Below are 27,688 nucleotides of genomic sequence, written 5' to 3'. Positions count from 1 at the left end.
TTATAATAACTGCGTCGCCAGGGATACAATTACCACAATTAGTCAAGCAATCAATCCTTTATAATAACATTTGCCGGTAAGATAAAACCCTGTATATATTAATGTTCCTGGTCCCATCGTATTATTCACAACTACTTCATAAAACCATCGTTGATGTTTAACACCTTCCTGCATATTATACTGATGATAAGGAGCAGCGGTCGAGAGGATACAACACTCGCTTTCCGTCCTAAGGGTACCTGGTTCGCGCATGGGGGTACCTCTAACCTACCCAGATACGAATATGTAGCTTTGGTGATCTTTTATATGCTATAGAAACATAAAAAAATAACATATTTACGTATATGCGCACAACAGTCCGCACCTACCGATCCTTTACACTCGCCCCCCTCCCCTCCCACACATACAAACCGTACCAAAGCCTCAATGATAGGTCAGTAACATAACAATAAAAGTAACTTCTTACTAGCCATCAAAACCGAAGGAAAAATTAAATACAAAATTCACTTTAGTTAGGATACACAGAAAACAAAATTAACCTGGTAAATTTTCACTTGGGCTGGCTGGTGTAGTTGTGAGATCACCTTCCATCAACACTCAAGCTGCACCTCGAGCCACACGCTGTTTACTCTGAGACTTTTATAAAAATTTCGTACACGCGTCGGAGAATAATTTTTCATATTTTATCGGGCAATTTTCGGGTATAAATATCGTAGTGGTAATAATGGGCACGATAGGGACGAGAAATACGATGACGCAGATGGTTTAATACGTCAGGGGGTAAATTTATGCCTCGGGGGGGTAAATTTATGTTTCAGGGTGAATGTAGACTACCCTAAGGGGGCTGGGGGTTGTGGGAGGGAGAGGGGGAATATATTGGATAGACAGCGTGGTGGGTGAGACAAGAATTAGGGTGTGCTGGGCAAGGTCTTACAGCACCATGGCAGGTCTCAAATTACGTGACCTCGCTGTGGTGTCGGTGAGGAGAGCAAGAGGAAGGTAGGAAGGAAGGCAAGAGGAAAATGGTGAAAAGGGGAAGACGAGGGTAGGGGGAATATGAGTGCAAGGGGGGGATGGGAGATGGGGGAGGATGGGAAGGTAAGGTGAGGGTAGGGACAGGATAAGGCGAATGCTCAGATAGAATACAAAAACATAGGAAATTTCTAGGCCTAAGCATATCCTTGACGGGGTACATCTATCATATCCATACCAGGAAGGAAACAGCCAAAAGAGAGATGAAAAAACTATACCAATTCAACGACCAACCTGAAAACCTAAAAAAAATCATCTGGAAAAATCACTAATCATCCCCATTCTAAACTATCCAGCATTATCCCTCCACACTTGAAGCATCATCCAAAATGTTGCCATTGAAAGTGATCCAGTAGCAAGCCCTGAGATTTGTCCTTCACAGAAACCTAAGAGAACAAACCCAGGAAATCAGCAGCTATACAAACTAGCAAAACGATTATGAGATAAAACTGTAACCGTGTGATTAAAAACTCCAGCAAAGATTCCTGACAGAAAACGACAACCACCACAAATACTTTCCCCAAGTTCTACCCAAGAACAAAAGGGACCAACACCGCTCCTCATCCTCTGGGCCAGACGACGCCAGTAAGGCTTAAGAAATACAAAACGATCTTAGATTCAGTAAACATAGATTAAGTTATGCTATCCAGTCATGAAGACCACAGTGAAGGCAGCCACACAAAGCACTTAAACGAACCAGATAGCTCCTGCACGATAAAGAAAAAGAGTTATATCCAGACGGTCAGCGCCGCCGACTATCACCTCCCACTCCGATTCCTCAACTTCCACATTGCTTTTTTATCTTACCATCTCTAACCTTCTTTCACCCCCCTCCTCCCCCAGCCCTCCCTCCCTCTCTAGACAAAAAGGTCACCAAAGAAGGGGGTAACGTTTCCTTGAAGGTTGGTTAACTAGGACGCGGGATACACTCACACCACACTGGGCCACACCTCTGTGAGTACTTTACTAGCTACTACTTGGACACTAGTACACCCTGTGATGTCATGTGACCATCGATCGCCACAGAAGCGACTAACTTGTAAACAACTCCTTTCTAACTGAATCCCTATATCACAGTACGAGAAACTGTTTTCTTTAACTAACGTAAACAAAATAATGAATTACACTCGGTATAATAATGTACTACGACCATTACACTGATATACCTTTCTGAATCAATATTTTTATGCCAGGGATTATTCATTAACTTGCACCCTTCGTTCACCTCACACTTTAAAATAAAGTTTCACGTGCAAAGTAGATAAAGAACCTGATAGACCAAGTCAGTAAAAATATAAACTTTTGGAGGATTTATGGAACCGGAAAGACAAAGCTGAAAAGAGGATCTCGTCTCGGAGTGTTATCCGAGAACCTAAGAATGTAAAAACTGTTTGCCAAAAAGTCTCGAAATTCGTAACTCATATTTTACAGAAAGTAATTTGAATTTACTGTTTTATTCGAGTTCGGATCTTCAGAAATATGTTAGATTTTTAACTGTCACTATTCTGTCCAATAATTACACTTCAGATTATTTTTCAAGGTATTAGTTTGCAGAAGCGATAATTGTCTCGATCACGCGACTTGTTTCTAGTCTTCTCTCCCGAGGCTCAGGAGTTTTAAACCAACCCAATTAAAACAGATAGATCAATCATGATATTCTCCACAAATTAAATGACGAGTTTGATATCTGCGCTGTTAGCCATCACAACACCTCAATTTATAAAAAAAAGAATATCCATACACGCAATTGCAAAGGGATAGTGGTAGGTAGTCACAATCCCTGAGTGATATCAGACCATTTGGCAGTATTTGAGACCCCCATTCAGGCATCCAAGAGGTCAGGCCATCCCTCGAGTCGGGTGAACACATGTTAAACGAAGTAGTCCTTACCATATTAGTATCGTATCTGCCATGCTATTATTGTTCATTAATACTCCGTTCCGACAAAACAATATAATCATCCCAAGTCATCCAGAACACTGTACGTCTTTAACAGGAGGCGGGGTTGAAGGATGCAACAGTATGAGTATGGGGAGGAACGAGGACTTGGGGAGGGTATGGGGAGGGTGGGAAGGGGAAGGGGGGTATGGGGAGAGCAGGTGGGTGAGGAGGGTATGGGAGGGTAGGTGGGTGAGGAGGGTATGGGAGGGTAGGTGGGTGAGGAGGGTATGGGAGGGTAGGTGGGTGAGGAGGGTATGGGAGGGTAGGTGGGTGAGGAGAGAATATAAGGGAACATGGTCGTGGGAGAGAGGGAAAAGACGATAAACAGTGCATAGACGAGGGGTATTAAAAAGATGGTGGAGTGACGAGGAAGAGGAAGAAGGGAAGGATTGTGGAGGAAAGAGGTAATAAGTTGATAAGGTACATGTGAGTGACGTCACGTGCGACTGAGTGACGTTTCTAGGGTCTGAGTGTCGTCACGAGTGTATAAATAAAGTGACAAGTGTCAAGCCTGGGTGGGTGGCATATGAGCGTCAGCTGTGACACGAACATCAACACACCACAGTGAGGCGACGACCAGCATGTGTCAGTGTTGACATTGGCCAGCCTCACATAAACATGCCAGAGACACGGTTCACATATTCGTCCCGGAACTATAATATGACCTAACTGTAAATATGCTGAGAGGAGTTTTCACTTTACGAACAATACAAAACATGATTGAGTCTTTTTCCTCTTAGCATGATATAAATGTATAAGACCTTCAGTGTTTACGTAACAATGGTGTTACAATCTGTATTTACATTTTACACTGGTAGGCACTATCACAGGACCAGACGGCAATTCACTATGTAAAACAGATCTCTTAACGATATTGCTCTACTTGCAGCAGAATTTGTTGCGTCTAATTATTTTAATTGCTCCGAATCAATGAAAAAAAGAGGATCAAAGAGAAGCTGCAATATTTTTCTGTAATAATATTCATTACGCTTTCCGCGTTTGTTATTATGAAAGGGCGAACGAATGACCACATTACAGCATGTTGGAGTTTTAGTAACTTTGAAGTTTGTCACCTCATAGAAAATATTAATAACATGCTTTTTTGCATGTTTAATTATGTTAATAATAACAATAATAATAATTCAATAAATTGTAATACAAGTTTACAGCTGTATAAACATGTTTATAAACTATAGTTATACAGTTCAGTATTAATATAGACAATGTAGGTATACGGTGCACGTGGTCCGTGGGAGTATACAGTTTCCTGTGTGTCGAGACAGTGCAGGTAAACAACAATGGTAAACAGTTAGGCAACTTGACCAAGGATAGCCGACAAAGCTGTCATGTACTTATTTCCTCATTATATAGTACCCTACATTATCTTGCTGCTTATTAACAGTCAAACTCAGTCGGGAATCAATTAAGTATTAATCACTGCTGATGTACAACTGCTGCTGATACAACCTTTTACACTCGAGCATTAACCATAAACCGCATATTTTTTTTTTTTAAATTGACTGGCACTCTAAGACCACATATTAATATATGTTAGTTATTGAGACGAGGATACCATCAATGTAACGTAGAATTTCATATTTACAATATCTGTAAAAAAAAAATGAACGTGAAAGTGCCTAAAGATTTTAGTTTTAATTATTATTCTAATTTGGAAAAAAATATGTAAACAATTCGAAAATAATACTGTATTCTCATAAAAAATATTCATATTGCACGTTTACTTCACCTTCCAAAGTCTTCAAGCAAAAATTGGAACGGACGCTCCCTCCATCCTGATCATGATAATGAAATTTGGCTCAATGGAGATGTCAATGGAGTTTCCTGGTGGCGGACAGAGAAAAACATGGTTCGCGGTGTAAGAAAAGAGTTGCCGCCAACGTTACGATGCTACCTAATGTGCTATCTAAATACAGGAAAAATTACGAGCCAGTAAAAGTACAATTTGCACTTATAGAGACCACAAATTTAAGATATTCATGGGGAGACGACTGTGTGTTACGCTCTATTAGTCGTGTGAGGGAGGCGAGGTTGTCAACACGACGTACTGTACAACATTATAATACAGGAAAGAGGACTCGGGAAGAGTTGGTGATGCTCATTGGCTGTAAAACCTCTGAAACTTTTGGGAAAATCATGGTAATATCAGTAAATTGACCAGCCACAGGATGTACCAAATGAGATGAACTACCTAGTCAAGTACTTGAGCCTCAATAGACGACCAAAGAATAACAAAACAAATAAACAATAGAAACATAAAGATGGTGAAGAATTAGTCGTAAATTCTGGCAATGTATACACTCGTGTCTCTCTCTCTCTCACACCTGACGGTTCACATGTTGAAGATTTCATACAAGTCGATTAGTAATATTTCTTTGCGTTTTATTTATTGTTGGGCTTGGTTTTGTTTTTGTTTCCACTTTTAGGCACCCGAAAGCTTTATGTGGTAACGATTGCTTCTTTCTCAATGGTCACAATTCATTGCAGATCAAATTCAAGGTTACGCAAGGCATGACTCTTGTTCCGGTATACTGTTCTGCCACCTAAACACTATGAACTATATTGACTTCAGACTTTCTGGTCACATAACTGAAAGTTTCCTGTATGTGGTCGATAGGTCAGATATCAAAATCATATGTAATTTGGCCGAAATTTCAAATATAGAGCAAGATCCTAAAGAGAAGAATAACATTGGGTGATTTATGACGAACTTTGCTAACACCATCTTGGAGACGGCAAGCCACTGTACAGGGAAAGTTTCAGCATAAATAAACAGAGGCGTTACATGGATGTTGTCAGTAACTTTCCATGTGAGCTGATACTCCTGTCACTCACACCTGGTACATGTTGCTTGAACACTCTCATCCTTGGTTCCATTATCCTGCGCCTCTTGGGTGCTTTTGTCCAGTCTTTCATTGTTACTGAATCTTGAGAACAAAAATTACACACACGACGATAAAGATCCTTGATTCAACATTCATGAAAAATTGAACACCATGTCATGAAAAGTATGAAACAACTGAGTAATGTATTTGCATGTGTTCTGGGTATCAAGTTCTATCTACAGGAGCGAACACAAACGCCTGTAGAGTTTTCGTAGGTTGTATTTACTGGATAAACGAAGGTACACAAGGAAGGTGGCGCTCCTTACTCTGTATGGGGGGGTCAACTAGCCTTTCGGGCGACATGTGGTAAGTGATACATTAGCAGCTTCCATATGTCGCCAGGCACATTAATTAAGCATGTGGGACATGGTAAATACATTGCCACACGCTGCTAGCTAGGCTGAATAAATAATGTATATAAATGGAGCACATACATAATATACATACATAATATACATACAGCATACATAATATGCATACAGTATTGATCAAGTGACACGACCCAACGACCCATCCCCTGAATATTTTAAGGTGAATATCATCTAATCCCCGTAAAAAAAAAAAAAAAAGTGTTCATAAATAAAATAAAATCGGTTTTATAGTCATTACGGGTATAAATTTTCGTCACTCAATCGTGAGTTGGTAACAGTGTTTATTCCCATGTACTAAAAATCGTTTAATCTATGTTATTTTATTTTATTTTACTATGTATTTCCATAAATCTTATTATTAACATTTATCTTGCTGTATCGTCTAGAAGGCTTACATCATGTTATTACAGACTAGTAGAGAGTATAAGGTTTAAACAAGGTGCTCTCATTAACTGATATATAATCATACTTACAGAAGCGACCATTGCTGCAACAAACTACAAACACTCACCAGAACAACAATAGCGGCACGTTATAAGAAGTGCACCATCAACAACCCCCCCCCCCCGCATGCATACACTTTATCATGTATACTTCCGTGACTAATGAAAATTTTATACATATATACTAACATTAAAGGTGTATAATGTTTTAACAATGTACACCAAGTAAATGGGTTCCAAAGTGCGTGAAAAACAAGGCCTTGAAGTATGAGTTCCAAGGTGGCCAGACAGTAACACAAGGTGACTCATTGATCTAAATAATAGTGTGTTATTATATTGAAAACTTAAACGAAACGAAATGCTACAGTACGGTTATATTTTGTGTTGACATTCTGTTTTTTATTAGCACACGTTGGTACCATAAGTAAAAATGTTAAGTGAAGCGACATTTCTCAACCAACAATACTGTCTCATCTAATATACTATAGGACTAGCCGTGTGTTTGTCTGTCTGTTTTGTCTGTCTGTCTGTCTGTCTGTTCTGGGCAGCCGAAACGGCACAATTGTTTTTCATCAAACTTGGTGGAAAAATCGCAAAAAATTCGTAGAGTGGAACAAACCTGGTCCCATGTCGATGGTTTCTTTAGGAAGGCATTAATTAACCATTATATTTACAATGGAAAACGATGCAAGTCTACGGACTTGGCACACCCTAATTAACCATGCAAGTCTACGGACTTGGCGCACCCTCATTCACTGTACGCTAGCCAAGCATGAGCGTTCAAACTTTCACTGGGCACGAAGGTGCCCGCGATCATTTGTCTACTGTGTAGTCTTTAAAGTAATTTGGCTCCTGTTAACGATACATACAAAGCTGTTATGTGTTGTTATGTTTTGAGTCATGGGGGTTTACAGTAGATTCAGGTCCATCCATAAGTACTTTATCCTGTGCATGCAGGTGTATAATAAATCCGCTCGTTGGTTTAAGTGTTTGTGTACTCTTAGAATGTTATTTTGTTGTTACATCTTTTTTGTGAACTTGTAAAAAGGTCACGTGTGAGTATTGTGTGTTTGTTATTTACTTTATTTTTTAAGCACAAATGGAATGATGTATATGATGTAAAACACACACACACACACACACACACACACACACACACACACACACACACACACACACACACACACAAATTCACTCACTCACTTATCTACATCTACCTAACTATCCCTCCCTACCCCAACAGATAAACATCACCCAGGTTCTGTGAAACGAGTGTGGACGCGAGAAAGAGAGCGAGACATAAAGAACTATTTTCTGTTCCTCAGGTGGCCGGGAGGAGACGGGCAGAGGTAAATGAACAGAGGTGGTCGACTGTCCGCTTCTGCTGCGCACTGGACACACCAAGTCGTCTGCTAGCCCACACTCCCTCACGGTGAGTCCTACAACAGTCAAGCACAACACTTTATCTATAATGGCAAGATAGCTGACATATTAAGATTGTAACCATTTTTTGGCACTAAGTAGCTATATCATTTCCCATGTCTAAAACCAAACACACAATATGCTTCAATAACTCTCATGCAAATGCGAGTAACGAAGTGTGCGGCCAGACATAATGCCTCACACTCCTGTACTCACACAGTTGTGAATAAGTTACTCTCTATCTACAGAACTAAAAAAATATATATTTGAAATACTCTGACATTCAATGCCATAATATCCTGACCGTGGGGGCTAGTTATGCACATCCTTTGTGAATTCTACTCGGTAATCCTTGTTCTCTCCCGCTCACATGACGAGTATGGGGTGCACAATAAACTAGCCACTGTAAAAGGCCCAAAAAAAATCACTACAGTTGGCTTGACATTGTACGGCAGGGGGGGGGGGGGTGAGAGGAAGGGTGAGGGAGAGAGGGGGGATGAAAATAGTAAGTGAGGGAGGGTACAAGAGGGTGAGGGAGATGAGAGGAGGAGCGGGAAGAACATGGGAGGTGGGGGTGGAGATTTAGATACGGGGGTGTGGCTGGACAACAAGGAGGAGAGAGAGAGAGACAGAGACAGAGTTCACTTACTCTTAATCGATAGAACTTTTTGAGTCAGAAACTTAATTGCATAAAGTTGGACGAAGCTTTAACAAATATCACCAGGAAACACAATAACAACTACAACCACTGCATTAACAATAAGCATTACAATAACAACAATTACACTACAACAAGATCAACAACCACTATAATGACACCAACAAACTTAATAATAACAACAACCACTACGATAACAACTAACAACATAGAATAACTACAAAACTAACAACAACCTCTTCAATAAAACGAATTACTATAATAACAAGCACTACAGTAATAGCCATTCCGTTAACAATAACAACATCTACAATAACAACAACCACCACAACAATAGCAACAAACACTACTAACATACAATTACAATAACAACAAAAACCATTACAATACGAATAACCACTTCAATAACATCCACTATTATAACAACAACAACAACAACAACAACAACAACAACTACAACAATAACACCAAAAACAAGAAATGTAAAACTCAATGAGAGACATTTTACATAATCTTGAAAATGCTGACCCCATTTACTATCCAAATTTTACTACTACCACCACTTCAAATACTAGTGACTATTACTATCATCACGACAGTATGAAGGAAGAGTCCAAGTTTATACACTATACATCATACGTAACTCCATTGCTGTCATTCATACAACAAATGATAAATGCAGCTCAATTATATAAATCTTTCTAAAACTCACTGTAATGGTGGGTGAATCGGCCAGCTGTTTGGTTCAATGCACTTGAAGAATGAATGGCAATGACCTCAAAGTGTGTGTGTGTGGGGGTGTTGATGGGTGGGTTTGCGGGATGGATGGGTGTATATATTGGTGGGTGGGAGGGTGGATCAATTGGTGGGTGGGAGGGTGGTGGATATTGGTGGGTGGGAGGGTGGTGGATATTGGTGGGTAGGTCTGTTGGCGTGAAGGAAGGTGTCGTATAGTGTGGATGGGAGGAGCCCTGGGTGGCGTGGGTCTGTAGGTCACTTGTCAAGGTTTCTCTCTTAACAGAAGGTTGGATACTGGATCAATACCTTTGGCCCACATGTTTAAATTTCACACTGATTTTTCTCCTCTAATTGTGTCTCTGGGTTTTGATAAGTGTCACGCGAGTCATGTTATAAGACCTGGTGTGTAGCTTCTACAGTCGCATATTTTCTTTTGAAATTTCCTTATATTTGAGCTACTTACAAAATAAAGGAGCCAATATCCATTCTAAGTTGAGCCAATTTCCCGTTAAAGTTAGGTTAATTTAGCCAAGAATTTAGTAACTTTCTACCCGATGGTGAGTCAGGAAAGTTGGTTAATTTTCTAAGTTAAGTCAACTTCTGGTATCGGGAGAGTGAAGTTGTGGCAACGATGAACCGGTTACCAAGACCTCCAGGAATCATATCCGCAGTGTAGTGGTTGAGAGGAAGTGGGTGTGGCGGAGGCATTTATAACTGGAGATAGTATCAGTAGTCTGACAGTGCGGTGCTGTAGATTATGTAACAATAACGCACAACTACTTGTAAGTTCGTGTAAGTTGACCGCTGCATGATAACCCGTCACTCACGAGGCTGAGTAACAAAATGAGTTAGGGGCGGAAAGTAATCCTCCTGGAAGGGTGAAAGCTCACACGACAGAGTGGCAGCCACAAAACATCAACTATTCAAAACAACAACATGTAAAGTAACTGTATCATGACCAACAGGCCACTGAGCACGTCCTACATTCCCATCCTCTACCGCGGCAGACTACTTCTTAACACCTCTTTCAAGTCAGACACTCCACTCGCTACTTCACTGATTATCACCAATTTATCTTTCAATCTGTGTGTATAAAAGTAACTTATCTTTACTATTATGTTCCCATTGATTCTCGCCAATAGAACCTCTTTCCACTTTTTATACACCACAACCAATCTACTGAGTCATGATAGTGACAATAAATATCTACCACGGTCCTTTAACTAACAGTCTACACCGTACAAAGCAAAGGAAGCAAAGTTCTGTCTAATCTGATATTGTGAACACTGTAGACTGTTTCACGACATTGATATATAACGCAGTATATCGTATATCATCAGTGGATGACAATTTCTGGTTCTCCTTAGCTATAACGATACAAAATTATGATTGGATCTCATAAGTATACACTGCAGAATATTTCACTCCACCTATTGTACCATTTTCTTATGTTCGACACAGTACCGCGTTGGCCGACTGAAGCTTCGTGTTTATGAAGCGTATGCAGGAATCCTGTCATTCCTTACTGATCTCTCTCTATCTCTCTCTCTCCACACACACACACACACACACACACACAGAAGGGAGAAAAAGACTGATAAATGATAAAGCTTGACAACCCATGGAGGTACAGAAGACATAAGACCATCAAGGCTACTGAACTCATTACTCATCAATCAGGTGGCGGAGCTGTCGAGTAAGATACACCACTCGAGCGCCGACAAATTTAATCATAAACGTCCATTAACAAACTAAGTCAGCAGCACCTGTTATCTTGACGCCTGTTTAGTGATTCATAATGTTAACAGAAGGTATTTCAGAATGCAAGATTGAAATTAGTATGTGGTATCTTAATTGAGAATGCATAATGTCCACACGCATAACACTACCTAAAATTACCACGACGCGGGGTGGGAGGTCTATATTTAGAACACATTATAATTAGATTCTTGTCAATAACGTAAACAAGAAGACGAATAGTCAAATGAAAAAAATACTTCATGTCGAAACTCACAATAAATACGGGAATTGTTTTTGTTTTTGTATTGTTTTTTAAGGAGAGGGAAAAGAGTGGAGAGGAGACAGCTAGTAACTCGGCCGAGACACATGTTTATAATGCAGATCACCAGACAACACGAGACGACATCAAGCAGACAAAACGAATATCACCAGGCATACAAGACGTCACTAAGCAGACAAGACGTCACTAAAGACAAGACGTCACTAAAGACAATACGTCACTAAGCAGACAAGACATCATTAGGCAACAAGTGAATCACCATGTAGGCAGATTGTCACCAGGAAACTTCCAACACTTAAAACACCATAACTGCCTAACATTAACGCCATTAGTTAGGGAGTAAGGACCACATAAGAACACACTGCACCACCACCGGTGTCACCTTCACTACCATTCAACAACACCGTCACAATTTCCACCACTAGCGGTCCACCACCATCACTATCATCACCATAACAGTCATCACCACCACCACCACCACTAGGTAGCAAGATAGTGCCTGGTGAGGAGGAACAGTAGTGCCACGCCACTTTAACCTGTCACATAAACCCCTGTCGTAAGTCAGCAAGAGCAGCGGAGTAGAAGGTGGACACAGGGGGCGAGGACGGCACTAACACAGGGGATGAGGGGCGGCACTAACACAGGGATCGAGGGGCGGCACTAACACAGGGGATGAGGGGCGGCACTAACACAGGGGATGAGGGGCGGCACTAACACAGGGGATGAGGGGCGGCACTAACACAGGGATCGAGGGGCGGCACTAACACAGGGGAGGGGCGGCACTAACAGGGGATGAGGGCGCACTAACACAGGGGCAGGGGCGGCAACACAGGGGCGGGACAGGCACTAACACAGGGATGAGGGGCGGCACTAACACAGGGGATCGAGGGGCGGCACTAACACAGGGAGGGCAGCACTAACACAGGGATGAGGGGCGTCACTAACACAGGGCGAGGCAGCACTAACACAGGGGGAGGCGGCACTAACACAGGGATGAGGGCGCACCAACACAGGGATGAGGGCAGGGCACACTAACACAGGGGATGAGGGCAGCACTAACACAGGGGCGAGGGGCGGCACTAACACAGGGGATGAGGGGCACTAACACAGGGGCGAGGGGCAGCACTAACACAGGGGATGAGGGGCACACTAACACAGGCGAGGGGCACTAACACAGCACAGGGATGAGGGGGCACTAACACAGGGATCGAGGGGCAGCACTAACACAGGGGATGAGGGCGCACTAACACAGGGGCGAGGACGGCACTAACACAGGGGATGAGGGGCACTAACACAGGATCGAGGGGGCACTAACACAGGATCGAGGGGCGCACTAACACAGGGGCGAGGAGCACTAACACAGGGGATGAGGGGCGGCACTAACACAGGAATCGAGGGCGGCACTAACACAGGGATCGAGGGGCACTAACACAGGGGCGAGGGGCGGCACTAACACAGGGGATGAGGGCGGCACTAACACAGGGATGAGGGGCGGCACTAACACAGGGGGAGCGGCACACTAACACAGGGGATGAGGGGCGTCACTAACACAGGGATCGGGGGCACACTAAGCACTAACACGGCACTAACACAGGGGAGGGCACAAGGGATCGAGGGGCGGGCACTAACACAGGGGATGAGGGGCGGCACTAACACAGGGGATGAGGGGCGGCACTAACACAGGGATCGAGGGGCGGCACTAACACAGGGGGTGAGCGGCGGCACTAACACACACTAGAGGTCCTCATTCATTACCGCTCCCACATACTGCATCAGGTTACTCACGTTTGCTCTGAATGGAAGCTGTACAGGCCCAGCAGTAGTGAGTAAGCGGCTTATAACCTTCAGACGCGTGCCTGCCCGTGACCATACACCCAACACTTGGATTCTCAAAAGGTCGTATGCTAAATTCCCTAACCCCCCCACCCAACTTATTGGTAATATAAGAAAGTATAGTTTCAAAATAAAGCTGTTTTCATAAGCGTCGTAGATTTTGCAGGGAAGTTCTGTCCTACTAGAGACTCTTTATCTTTAGTTGAGAAAAATATCGACTTACGATTCTCTGAGATACCGATTGATTACTTTTTAACATCTCGCTCGCATTTTATTGTAATATTATGCTGTATAAAGTAGTTAAAATAATTCACCATATGTGTTGTTACGCTCGTACAGAGAAACTATCCGTATCACTGTATGTATCACTCACTACTTTGTTCAGCAGTCGGATACCGCGTGAGGGTATATGAGGTCAGCTAATATTATTCCCCCAACTCCTATAATTCCTATCTACTGTAATCACCACCGCACTTTAACCGAATAACTCAACATCAGACTTAACTAACCCACCTCAATGTAACCTCAACAGAGTAGCGGCATGGATACTAGCTGACGTCACTGATGGGCGAGGACCAATCACCGACGGTCAGGCTCACACACACGTGAATTTTGTCGAATTGGACACCACCGAAAAGGGAACAAAGCCAAGTCATCCGGGAGATTCTCTTTTGGGGCCTCAAGGGAGCAAAACAGAGGAACAGAGGAGCGAGCTGCTGTGAGAAAGGGGAAATAGCTCTCGTCTGGTCCCGAGATGAGAAATTATCAGTTCATAGCTCTAAGACGGAATTGTAGAGTCTCTCAACGACGAAGGGAAACTCGTATTGTCTTTGCCTACTCCGTCTCCTTCATCTTCTGAGAGAGAGTGTTTAGTTTAACAACTTTAATGGCAAAGCTTGGAGTACAATTTGCCTATTCTGAATAAGTGAGTCACGTCTTGACACTGAGGGTGCTATCACTTCTCACTGCCACGCAGGACAGACGTTCATACACAAAGTAACACTATTCACTGCCAGGCAGGGGAGAGAGAAAGAGAGAATGAATTAAAAAAAAAACCCACAGCTGATAAAAAAAAGTGACAACTGGTGACAGCTGGCATACGAGCAGGACACATGAGACCCTATATTATACAGTGGTCCCCAACCTCTCTGTGTTAGGGGTCCGCACTCGTGTGACAGGGCCGTACTTCAAAATTAGAAAGTGAATAGATTAGTTACTTACCTAATCACCAGTTTAACGAAATCGTGTATGAAAATTATTACACTTAAATAATATAATTTATATCAATGCACTATTCTAAACTTCACTTGATAAAAGACTTACGAAATTTAGTGTTACTAGCCTTTACAGAAGGCTGGACAGCCGCACGAAAAGGGTTCAGGGCCGCATGCGGTAACTTCTCGTAACTAGGGACAAAAGAGCACATCCAAGTGGTTGATTTTATGCTGCAATGAACAAGAAAATGGCGACAATATTGCAGAGGAAACTATCTTCATCAGATACGTTCTTGGCACACAAGTTAGAGGATAAAATCATTGTACGATATATATTTTTTTTTAGTCCTGTCTCTCACAGACTTCGTTAGTGAATTATCTGCTTGGTTAACTTCAGCCTCGGCACAAAGGAGTCGATGGTACGCTGAGTACTCCATGAAAGTGAGATACGTTTATTCATATCTAATTTATCAAAAATTCAGACCCGAGAGAAGAATGGTCAGAAGAACTCGACTACGATACATTTTTATTGAGTGACTAAGAAGGTAGACGAGTAGAGCTGATGAAGCGGATTCATGTGGCTGTGAAAGTCGGTCTGAGAGGCTATGAAGGCTGATCTACAGTACCTGGCTATGAAAGTGCATCTGTTTGGAAACGGAGATGGGTATGGGTGGCTGGTGTGAGTATCTAGCAACAAGGAACCAATGAGGCAAGTGTACTAGTAAGAACGTACTTACGGAGGTGGGTGTTGCAATAGACGGCTCCTCCCTATATATGTGTCATTCTGCCGTGTACCAAGTGTATATAGATTGCCAATAGTGTTGACGGTCAGAGTACTCTTCTTCAGAATGTGAGGCCAACACGCTTGTTTTTAACTGGTTGTCTGATGGTCGATGGTAGTCGTGAAAGGGATGGTGGTGGTAATGGTGGTATCTTGATAAGGGATGGCGTTGTTGTTGTTGTTTTGTGTGTGTGTATATTAACCCACCTTTAGAATGCTGACACAATCCCCACTGAGTGAAAAATATTCTCGTACTCAAGGGAGAGGGCGGTGTCGTACTCAAGAGGTTTAAAGAGTTAAGACTTCGCACTCGAGGGATTGAGTTATTATACGCAAGGGGATGAAGGCGTTGTGCTCAAGGGATTATCTTACTCAATGAACTAAATACACTGTACTCTGAAGGTTTTCATCGCACTGAAATGGTTAACACATGCACGCCATATTCTCACATGCGTAACACTCACTACGCAATATTCCCCAATGCGTCATACTCTCACAAGCGTAATTTACAAGTAAATGACATTTAAGAGAGTTTAATACACTAATGGAAGTGCAATTAAGTTTTTAGTTGCGCTTTATTACTGTTTTATTGTGATGTTCGTACATAAAAACTTTAATAACTATTAATATTTGTCCACGTTCTTTCTATGTGGTTCACTTGTTTCTTTCTTATTTACTTTTCTTTCTTCTTATTTCTATTATTTTCTAACTATGACAATCACACGACACTGCTTCGCTTTATGGTCGATTGTTATGAAACTTTTATACAGTACATTCACAACACCGGTGACTGCTAGGACGAGTCTCCGAACTGAACTCTCTACCCACAGATGGCGTTGTTCTCGGTACTGTATCAAACCAATGTATAAAGGAACTAATCATGATTTTTATATTAATCCAATATGCCTTATTATTTTTTCTAGAGGGTTGGGAGAATCATCACACTCGATCGATGCCTTAATGTTTCGATCGATATGCCTTAGATTTGGTGGTGGGTTGTCATGGCTTTCTTGGCCAGATGACAGAAGGGGAAAGATCAGCAGATGTCGCCAAATAATTTTTTTTTATCAGCCATTCCTTTATCTTTCGATTAATCAACAGATACTTAAACTAATACTAAAAAAAAAATATTTAAAGATGTTAACATATGCAGATTGCAGATTATTTTGCATGGTATATCTATGTAGAGTTTGTTTGATAGTGTTGTGGTCAATGTATGGTGGCGTATGATGTACTGCCTAAATTTACCTTCGTTGTGGTAGAATGAAAAATTTTAAGAGTTTTTAGCCATATAGAGTTCTTATGCTCTCAAGGTTATATAGATCAAGAGTCAAGGTCACGATGTACAGAACTCAAGAAGCCAACACTCTTAAGTCTAAGGAAGGAAGGAAGGACGGAAGGTGTTACTGATCGCACAACACACATACAGTATGTTTACAGTGCCAGCCCTTGTAACTATACTGTCTCTCTCTCACGGTACAAAGGTCAAGGCTGTAACGCTGAGTTAACCTCTCTCTCTCTCTCTCCACTTTTCCTTTTTCTCTCCTCTCTCAATCCATTGCTCCCTCTACCCTCTCCTCCTTCCTTTCCCACTCTCCTCAAATCCCTCACACTTCCCTTCACTCTCCTCCCCCCCTCCTCTTCCTCCTCCTCCCCCCCCTCTTTACCCCCACCCCCCATCGTCGTTAACAATTATCTTCCAACTCTTTTCTTGTTTTTGTAGCGTTAATAAGAACGACCTGTAAGATGGTAGGTGGAGGCCTTGGGATGTAGGTGCAGGGCGGGCAAGAGAGGTTGGTAGAAGCCGTGGGAGGTACAAGTTGTCGGTGAGAGGTAGGAGGAAGACGCAAGAGGCAAAAAGAAGTCGTGAGACGGAGGTGGAGGCCAGTAGAGGTATAGGTAGAGGTCGCGGGAGGCTGGGGAGGTTGAAACACGATACAGAGCCACCGACACTGTCTTTTAGAAAACAACTTATTATTTTCTCTTGTCTGCTGCCGCTTGATCTTTTACTTTTTTTTCTCGTTTTTTGTCCCTTGATGGAATTAATTCTCTATTTTTAATGTGATCTTTCGTATGTATTATTTCTCATTCTTTCTTTCCCCGTTGTTCTCTTCGTTTTTCTTTCTCTCTCAGTTTCTTTAACTTTGTTCATGTCGACGTATTTAACACAGCCACCCAAGTAGTAAACAGAGCCATCCTAGTAGTAAACAGAGCCACCCATGTAGTAAACACAGCCACCCGGGTAGTAAACACAGCCACCTAAGTAGTAAACACAGCCACCCAAGTAGTAAACACAGCCACCCATGTAGTAAACACAGCTACCCAATTAGTAAACACAGCCACCCAAGTAGTAAACACAGCCACCCAAGTGGTAAACACAGTCACCCAGGTAGTAAACACAGCCACCCAAGTAGTAAACACAGCCACCCAAGTAGTAAACACAGCCACCCAAGTAGTAAACACAGCCACCCAGGTAGTAAACACAGCCACCCAGGTAGTAAACACAGCCACCCAGGTAGTAAACACAGCCACCCAAGTAGTAAACACAGCCACCCATGTAGTAAACACAGCTACCCAATTAGTAAACACAGCCACCCAAGTAGTAAACACAGCCACCCACAGTAGTAAACACAGCCACCCAAGTAGTAAACACAGCCACCATGAAGTAAAACACAGCCACCCATGAGTAAACACAGTAAACACAGCCACACACCACCCATGAAGTAAACACAGCCACCCAAGTAGTAAACACAGCTACCCAAGTAGTAGCCACCCAAGTAAACACAGCCACCCAGGTAGTAAACACAGCCACCCAGGTAGTAAATACAGCCACCCAAGTAGTAAACAGAGCCACAAGTACCTAGGTAGTAAACAGAGCCACCCATGTAGTAAACACAGCCACCCGGTAGAACACAGCCACCCAGGTAGTAAACACAGCCACCCAGGGTAAACACAGCCACCCGGGTAGGCCACCAAGTAGTAAACACAGCCACCCAAGTAGTAAACACAGCCACAGCCACACCCAAGTAGTACAGGTAGTAAACAGAGCCACCTAGTAGTACCACCCAAGTACAGCCACCGTAAACACAGCCACCCAGGTAGTTGTGCCACCCAGGTAGTAGTAGTAAGCCACAACACAGCCACCCAAGTAGTAAACACAGCCACCCATGTAGTAAACACAGCCACCCAAGTAGTAAACACAGCCACCCAACACAGCTACCCAAGTAGTACAGCCACCCACAGCCACCCAAGTAGTAAACACATAGTAAGTAGTAAACACAGCCACCCAGTAAACACAGCCACCCATGAAGTAAACACAGCCACCCAAGTAGTGAGAACAAGTAGTAAACACAGCACCCACCCAAGTAAACACAGCCACAAGTAGTAAACACAGCCACCCAAGTAGTAAACACAGCCACCCAAGTAGTAAACACAGCCACCAAGTAGTAAACACAGCCACCCATGTAGTAAACACAGCCACCCAAGTAGTAAACACATCCACCCATGTAGTAAACACAGCCACCCAAGTAGTAAACACAGCCACCCAAGTAGTAAACACAGCCGCCTAGGTAGTAAACACGCACAGGTGAGGCCTCTGTTTTCTTAAGACTCATTATCAACCTAATTGCCTCCATGATTTGTTTACAGAGAGGAAGGTTTTGCACAACCCTGGATAATTGGGGCGTTTAACTTGTTCCAGAAACCAGAAACACGTACCTCCTCCTCCTCCTCTCTCCTTTCCTCTTGTTTCTTCTTCTTCTCATGTTGCTCCCTCTTCTTCCTCTTGCTCCATTACCGTTTCATTCTCTTTCTTCTGCTCTTTCCTCGCCTTTCTCCACCTTCCCATCCACATTTTTTTCTTTCCCTTCTACGCCTCTTCATCATCTCTCTCCTTCTTTTCTTACCTTTCTTCTTCCTCGTTTTCCCTCCCTTTTCCTCCCTCTTCCTTCTCCTCCTCCTTATTCTTCTTACTTTCCTCCTCTTCGTCATTCCTCTTTTTTCACCTCCTTTCTCCTCTTACTTCGCCTCCCTCTCCGACTTCTCATCTTTCTCCTCTTCCTCCTCATCTCTCTCCTCATCCTCCTTCTCCTCCTTCTCCTCCTTCTCATCCCTCTCCTCCTCCTCCACCTTCTTCCTCTACTTCCCTGTTCTCTTCATCTCTCCCTCTCACCTCCATCCTCGTCCTCTCCCCTTACTCCCCCTCCTTCCCCTTCGATAACTAGAACAATGTAAAATCCTGGCTCCATTTTGAGAGAGAATAGCGAGAGCCAACGAGAGTTCTTTATATTTTCATATAAATAAGAATTTCATTTTTTTTTTTTGCACGTCGACCCGTAAATGGAAGGAAAAAGATGATGGTTATCTTTTCCTTGCATATAACAGATTCACACGAAATATATACATTTTTAAAGAGTTGAATAATATGCGATGTACAGATAGACTTAATACTCTTGATAACTAGGAAGGAACGTATAAGATTAAAATACAGGATCTTAGTAGAGAGTATGTATGTATGTACAGTATGTCTGTATGTCTGTATGTATGTATGTATTTATATATGTACAGGTCGTAAAAATATATCATTACTTTTTTTCCATATTTACAACTTGAAACTTTGGACGAAATACTTTGATATGTTCCCGAGTACATCGTCGTATGCTGGTATGCCTGCGCCCCCATACACACTACATGGGGAGCACACAGACACACACACACATACATATATACATACAAAAGTGTTACCAGCTGCTAATTTGATCCACACAGTAGATAAAGACACATACCAATACCTGTGGTCGACTGTACCAACCATTCCGAAACTAGTGGACTAATACTGCTCACAAAACCACTTGGCACATCGACCTCAGGGGTGAAGATACTTTTTTGGGAGGATTGTATGTACGTAGGGGTGGATAGATGAGTCAAGGGAATAGTATACACATTAACACACTTTGGATGGATGGATGGATGGATGGATGGATGGATGGATGTTTTGAATTGATGGATTGATGAATATATGGGAGGAACGAAAGACACAAAATTCTGAATTAAAATCTGATTAAGCAAGGTAAGAGTAACAAAGGCAAGGCTATGTTAGATCAGGTTAGGAAGGGATAAATTAGGTCAAGTTATAGGTGAGTGTAGCTTAGGTTAGATTAATTTCGACAAGGGTAGTTTAGGTTAGGTTAGATAAGCTCTTAGGTTAGGTTAGGTGTGTCAGTGCTGTGTCATTTCACTGCTCGGAGGACCTAGTGGCTAGTGTACACAGCCACTAAATGAGAGGAGTGAACTCTGGTCACGTTCAAGGGAAATTCTATGTGATTGATTCTGTCTCTCCGTGTGTCTCTAGCTCTTGTTACTGTCTCTTTCTGTCTGACTGCATCTTTGCATCTTTTTCTTCTCCTCACTTTTTTTTCTTTTATTTAGGCATTTAACCAGTGAGTCATTCTGGAGTTCCTCTTAAGCTAACATAAACCCGTGAGATAACATGGACTCATCCCCTGTAAAACAACATTAAACCTGGAAGACATGATTAAACCCCTCTTCAAAAACCCGTAAGAACATGCCGAGTCTCTCTACAATCCGGAAAACAACACTGGAGTCCTCTTAGAAAAACAGCATGGAGACCATTATCGAATCACCTTAAACCCGTGAAATAGCGTTGTGCCTAAGACTCAGAAGAGAGCACTGAACCCTCTGTAAACTCAGGAAACGCCGATGAACCCTTTGTATCCATGCGAAGGTGCGTTGAGGACTTTTTAAAGCCAATAGACAAGGTAAAGCCCTTTATAACCCCAGTAGAGAGCGTTGAGCTTCTATCAAACCCCGGGAGACAGTTTCGAATCCCCTTGAAAAAAAATCTAAACCAGCGTGGAGCCACACCCCCCCCTCCCCCACTCCAAACCCCCTTAAAACATCGCTAAATAAACGAGAGGAGGTGAAGTCCCCGGAGGCCAATAACGAGCCTTCCGCAAGAGCCGATGGTGATGAGGCCAAAATACGAGACAAAATTTGCAAGTATTTTCCCCGAGTATTGAATATCGTATTCCGATATCCGAAGGTGAGGCATCACGGTCACCGGCCACACGACACACACACTCACCCTCTTGTCACAAAACTTCCGTGACATTTTTGGTATCGTCAATTCACTCCCTCTATGCTATTGTTAACGACCTGTCAAGGAAAAAATAGGCGGCGTCCATAAAACTTCAGAGAGATAATCACATGTAAAAAATAACAAGACACACGGGAAAATGATGATATAAATCTTGAAGCATTATTATACACAGAGGGTGAGGGCGACATAATGAACGCCGCCAAGACTTTGTCACCGGAAGAAAAGAAATATTTATTAGAGAGAAGAATGTCTGTCACCTCAAGTGCCGTCTGCCACTAGAGTGTGGGAGATGACAAGGCTGGTATTGTGAGGACACGGCTGGTGGTGTGAGGAAATGGCTAGTGTTGTGAAGACATAACTGGTGTTGTAGAGACACGGGTGAAAGTGTGAGGACACAACGAGTATTGTGAGGACATAACGGGTGTTGTAGGGGCGCAGTGAGTGTTGTGAGGACACAGGTTGGACATAAATCAGCAGTTTCGGGCCTTGGGTCATTACCCCAGACGTCCCCCGCTGAATGATCGTGACGCCCAAGTCGTTAGCTGACCACCAGGCACCAGTGACATATACTAGGGCTGAGGCGAATGACACAAGTTTAATGATTCAATTACCAATTATCCCATGACCAGGAGCGCGACCCGAATTTAGATATATATTTTTTAACAAATACAACTTTGTGTTCAATATTATTACAAACACTCCTGAACTACCTTCAACAACACGCACTGGCTTGTATCATAAAAAGTGTGTAGGTCCTGCCCTGGCTGACAGTGAGTGAAAAGGTGCTGAAATCGACCTATTTTCCCAATGTTCTTTCAGAGGGCAAAGTCTCCAGGCAAAAAAGTTAAACCTTCCAATACTTATCAAAGAAGTGAGTCATTCTTACTTTAAACACACATACACACACACACAGACACACACACACACATATATATATATATATATATATATATATATATATATATATATATATATATATATATATATATATATATATATATATATATATATATCATGTAATACAATGAAAACGTGGATAAGATAAATCTTGATAAAATCACAGGTCACCCTGTATATTTAAAGCCTCTCTCTGTCCATGTAATCCAGTTGCCTCTGAAGATGTCTTGAATAAAGACGAAAGCTAAGGTGTTCCGTTGTTTCCCTTTTCCCGTGTGATTTTATCAAGATTTATCTTATCCACGTTTTCATTGTGAATTACATGATATATATATATATATATATATATATATATATATATATATATATATATATATATATATATATATATATATATATATATATATATATATATATATATATTTATATATATATATATATATATATATATATATATATATATATATATATATAAAACTTTATATTAATGTAACTATTTATATATGTGTCTATGAATCAACAGTCATCAAAGAATTACTAAAATATTCTGTAAATGAAATCGTTACCGGTACAAAACCATTGCAGGAAAATATTTCAGAAATATGGCAAAGTTAGATTGGGTTATGCAGTTACACATACCCAGAGGAAGTGCAGGAATATTTGCCCGGAAATTCACCAACTCAACGCCCAGTAAAAGAGAGAGAGAGAGAGAGAGAGAGAGAGTGTGTGTGTGTGTGTGTGTGTGTGTGTGGAGGGGGGGGGGCGGGGCGGGGGAGGAATTATAGATTGGTGTTGAGCAAAATAAACCTCTATATTGCTATTGAATGATTAACTCATTTACACACAATTGCAGGGTCTCAATTGTTTCTCTTACTATTGACAACACAACATACATATATCATTTCTCACTCTCGATATTTTTTTTAATTACTTATGGCTCATTATTATTATTATTATTATTATTATTATTATTATTATTATTATTATTATTATTATTATTGTTATTATTATTATTATTATTGTTATTATTTTATTATTATATTTTCGCCCCCCAGGCCTTGATGTGGGTCATTAAAATTGACCTGTGCCCGGGTGGGCTAATGCTACTGGAACAATAGTAGTGGCAACTCCGCATCTGGCAACTAAAAATAATAAAATAATAAATGTGAAATGAAATAAAAAGTTACGATGAAAAATGAAGAATTATTAGTTATAAAATGCATGAGAAAACACGACATAACAAGAGATAACGAATTAAGTTAGAACATAGCAGGTGAAACACAACTCAAGTCATGGAGGAACACGGTAAAACAGAGAATGAAGCAGATGAATAGAGAGAAAACGGTGTGTGAGGGGGTCCTAGTTGTTCCAGGACAGGTATTGTGTGTGTGAAGCTTTGGGTGTGAGGAATGCACCCAGAGACGACTTACTCAACACACAACACAAAGGAACATACACACGAGGTACAAAACACCACAAATGGCGTTTATTGACGTGCAAATTACAGTGTGTTGATACAAGGAATACAAATCAATAGTTATTCTCCTATAGACACACTAGGATATTAAAAAGACGCATATCATCAATTCATTATAAACAACATAAAATCTACCTCTACCTCTTTATAATACACATGCATGATACTATATCTGATCAACTAACGTAACATTATTAGTCTCCTGTGAATCGAAGGTTGATAAAGCGTCGTTCACGATTATCTCAAGAGCTCGTTCCTCCCCATCAGTAAATTCCTTCAAAACAAACTAAATGTTCCTTTCAGAGACCTCCTGGAGTAGAGTGAGTTAGTGAGTGAGTGTGTGAGTGAGTGAGTGAGTGTGTGAGTGAGTGAGTGAGTGAGTGTGTGAGTGAGTGAGTGAATGTGTGATACAACCCAGCAGCAACTATACTAAAATCAGTTATTTTACCACTACTAGATTTTATCACCGAAGATACAATGGAAGATAAGATGACCTGACCTGACCTGACCTGACCTGACCTGACCGAACCTAACCTAAACTAAACTAACCTAAACTAAACATAACTAGCCTAACCTGACCTGACCTGACCTGACCTGACCTGACCTAACCTAACCTTTGCTCCTCCTACGTCACAGTGAAAATGAAAGACTACACTACAAGTATGATTGGGATAGTTACCTGTATTTAAATTCCTATACCTGTAGCTACAAGAACTACAGGAGTACAGCGAGATACATATATTGTAGCTTAGATTAGGTTAGGTTAGGAAATTCAGGTCAAATATAGGTCAAATTTGTGAACCTAAAAACATCAAAACTTAAGGTTGTACATAAAAGTTTAGGCAAAACTCAATAAAACGTAAACGGCTAAGTGAGAAATTCTAACGATAAAGGGTAAAATGTTCGTAAGCTTAGGTAAAACTTTAGCGATAGAAGGTAAGACTTTACAGAGATATTTCAAACTATAGCGACATTTAGTTAATATTTTAGCGATAAACGTTTGAAACTCGGTAAGTTCAAAAGGTGAACGATTAAATGTAAAATTTTATAGGCAGTTAATAAACCTTAAGCGGGGAAGGTCAAGGTTTAAACGTTAAGCGGAAGAAAGCGAACCAATAATCAATAAGACTAAAATGATAATAAAAAAGAAAATGGGTTGTTATCTTGTTATAACTGCACGTAGCATGGTTAGTAATACACGAGTCCAACAACAATAAAAATTACGAGAAATAGAATTCTCTGTTAGGGTCCCATATGCCTAGACTTCTGTTGTGGGCAGTGCCTATACTGCAACTTAAAAAGACTATCTTGACCTATACTAACTTAAGGTATCAAGAGTTTACAAAGCTTAATCAGCTGAGAATTTGACTACAGTGGGAAATTGGTAAAATTCTGTTTGGTGGGATACGTGATACAGGGTGGGAGGGGGGGGGGTACTTCCAATGTGCAGCACTGTGGGAGCACTCAGGTGATGTACTGTGGGAGCACACACGGTGACTCATAAAACATCAACTGTTGATAGTAGCGTGGACACGTGTCAACACAGGGCACCACTCGTTTACAAAACAAGGTCACAATTTGTATATATACGAATTATGTAGTTCATGGTGTCCAATAAATCGTATATGGGCGGTGTTGTGTTCCAGCGGTTTCCTCCTTACGGTTATTCTCTCCCAAACGACTCTAAAAACAGCACACAAATAAACTGCATTATCTGTCATTTAAGCACTGTTCATTAGACTTCCTGAGTAAATTATTGTTGACAGGCAATAAAGAGTACAATATGGGCCGCTAGACACTCGTCTCTTTTTCATTAACTGTCACGTTTGTTTGTTTGTACAAAATATTAATAATATACTTTACAATTTTAGATAAAACGAACAAACCAAAACTATGCTAGGATGAATAGATTGGTTGCGTTAGGTAAGGCTTGTCTGGCTCAGTGTCCAAAAGATAGTTTAGAGATATTGTTCCAGGTTCTTCTCCAACATTGTAAGTTATACGGGAGAAACTACCTACCCGTACTGTGACGGATTGTAATACACGTTTGTCAGGGTGAAATTCCTAATAGTGCGTTTATATTTATAATTGTTCAGTGTACAGTCACTCAAAAGACTCTCTACTCGGGGGGTCGATGAATTTCAGAAAGAACTCTACGACTCCTGTTGTCTCGGTAAGGTTGCCCAAATCCTTCGTTCGTTGAGTCATGTTTTTTTTTCAATACAATTTTGTACAGATAGTTTTTAAGTGACTGTAAATGGAGAGTTGAGTTTGCTGATTAGTGTATTTTATTTCCTAAAATTTTACACAAACACACAATCTTATGTTTAACTCACACGATCCGACTTACACACCAATGGTAGCGTTTAATTAAATTACTTGTTACAATTTAAGAATAACATACAGTAATGATGGATACTCTCTCTCTCTCTCTCTCTCTCTCTCTCTCTCTCTCGTCATTAACAAGCAACAAAACTTCAGGTATCGCGATAAATGAAAATCCAGGTGAAACATAACCGCAAAATAAAAAGTTTTCAAAGAATGTAGGTAGACTTGACAATCAAACGGCAGCTTAAATAAAAGAAATGAATCCTGACGAATGAAACAAAACTTTCACTCGTTAAAGAAAGTCCAGACTAGTGAGAAATGCTTTTGGGACTCACTTTCAGCTCTCTACAGTATGTGATTTTTGTCACTAAATTATTCATTCACAGAGGGAGAAATACCCACTCACCCATTGACGGAGAATAATAAATTCTTCAGTAGCACAGTGTAGGAGTAACATACATGTTATTTTTTCCTAGTACAAGCCAACTACAGCTATTTCCCCGAACTACAGCGAACCTGGAATCGCTACAAAGGTATTACTTGTTTGTGTCGACATATCATCATACACGGAAAATGTATGTTTTTTCATCAAGTTTTCTTCATAGGCTACTAATAGCAGGTAAAAAATTCTACTGAGAAATACATGTCACTTCCTTACTTATGTCAGAATTAATGTAAAGTGTTAACAGTGGTTGTGACGGTGGTGACAAGGGTGATGGTGACAGTGGTGACGAGGGTGGTGATGACGGCGGTGGGGAGAATAGTGACTGATGGAGAAGAATGGTGACCAATGTAAAAATAAAAATAATAGAACGGGTATCCTACTCCGAGAGAAAAACAAACAAACATTCCCTCTGGATATTGCCAGGAGCGGGGATGGGGGGGGGGGGAGGTGATGGGGTTAATTTTCCACTGATGTTGATATTCTCGTCTTACTTTCTTTGTAAATGTATTATGAATATAACTCTGAATGGCTCGGCAGTGTTAAATACACAAATTGATTTGACACAGACGAGTTCTAATCGTTTGCTGTTGATTTTTCTTACTCGCAAAATCTTGAGGGCCACTTGCCATTTTTTTTTCGCTCTAGATATTTTTTTTCGCGGATGCTGGTGGATGGAGTGAATACAAGAGTTCAATATTCGAATGTGAATACGATTACTTCTGATTTCTAAGAATGCGAACACAATGAAACATCGTCATTCCGAAAGTGAATACTTTATGAAAGTATTCGTGAATGCATTCATGAATAGTATTGGATAAAAAGTAACCTCTTATGGTATGTAGTGGTAGATGATTACATGATTGATATTCAATATATGAAACCTGCCCTGTGTAGATATATTTATTTTGGCTTTACTAGTAGTTATAATAAAAACATTAATCATCATTAGTTATTATACTGAGCCTACTCTACACTTCTAGACAGGCTGCAGCAGTCAGTATTGCCACCATTCAGCAATCATTAAGTGCCTATACATATTATTTGCTCGGCACACAAAATAATTTTCT

General features: G+C 41.2%; 2 protein-coding genes across 3 annotated transcripts in view; one reads left to right on the top strand and one right to left on the bottom strand.

Annotated features, from left to right (window-relative positions):
• The window catches only part of LOC121861266 (acetylcholinesterase-like), a 185,737-nt gene that overhangs the window by 110,436 nt on the left and 47,613 nt on the right, over window positions 1-27,688 (top strand). For both annotated transcript variants that reach the window (XM_042358911.1, XM_042358909.1), the window contains exon 3: window positions 8,016-8,122. The gene's annotated coding sequence lies outside the window, so the exon portion shown is untranslated. The remainder of the gene's footprint in view (window positions 1-8,015; window positions 8,123-27,688) is intronic.
• Window positions 12,068-21,486, bottom strand: LOC121861265 (proline-rich receptor-like protein kinase PERK2). The gene is made up of 4 exons (XM_042358908.1): window positions 21,460-21,486; window positions 12,888-13,047; window positions 12,404-12,607; window positions 12,068-12,138 (listed from the first exon to the last, which is right to left on the bottom strand). The coding sequence occupies exons 1-4, from the start codon at window positions 21,484-21,486 to the stop codon at window positions 12,068-12,070; spliced, it is 462 nt and encodes a 153-aa protein (XP_042214842.1).

Source organism: Homarus americanus, unplaced genomic scaffold, assembly GCF_018991925.1.
Source record: "Homarus americanus isolate GMGI-L3 unplaced genomic scaffold, GMGI_Hamer_2.0 scaffold38850, whole genome shotgun sequence".
Taxonomy (NCBI): Eukaryota; Metazoa; Arthropoda; class Malacostraca; order Decapoda; family Nephropidae; genus Homarus; species Homarus americanus.
Note: the sequence above shows the minus strand (reverse complement) of the source record. Positions and strands in the feature narration are given on the sequence as shown.

Bases quoted from the DNA above. Each gene is read 5' to 3' on its own strand.
- LOC121861265 (XM_042358908.1), bottom strand. From the start codon at position 21,486: ATGTCACGGAAGTTTTGTGACAAGAGG. The intron at 13,048-21,459 runs GTGAGTGTGTGT...CCCCTGTGTTAG, and splicing joins GGAAGTTTTGTGACAAGAGG to TGTGCCGCTCCCCCTGTGTT. The intron at 12,608-12,887 runs GTTAGTGCTCCT...CCCCTGTGTTAG, and splicing joins TGCCGCCCCTCATCCCCTGT to TGCCGCCCCTCGCCCCTGTG.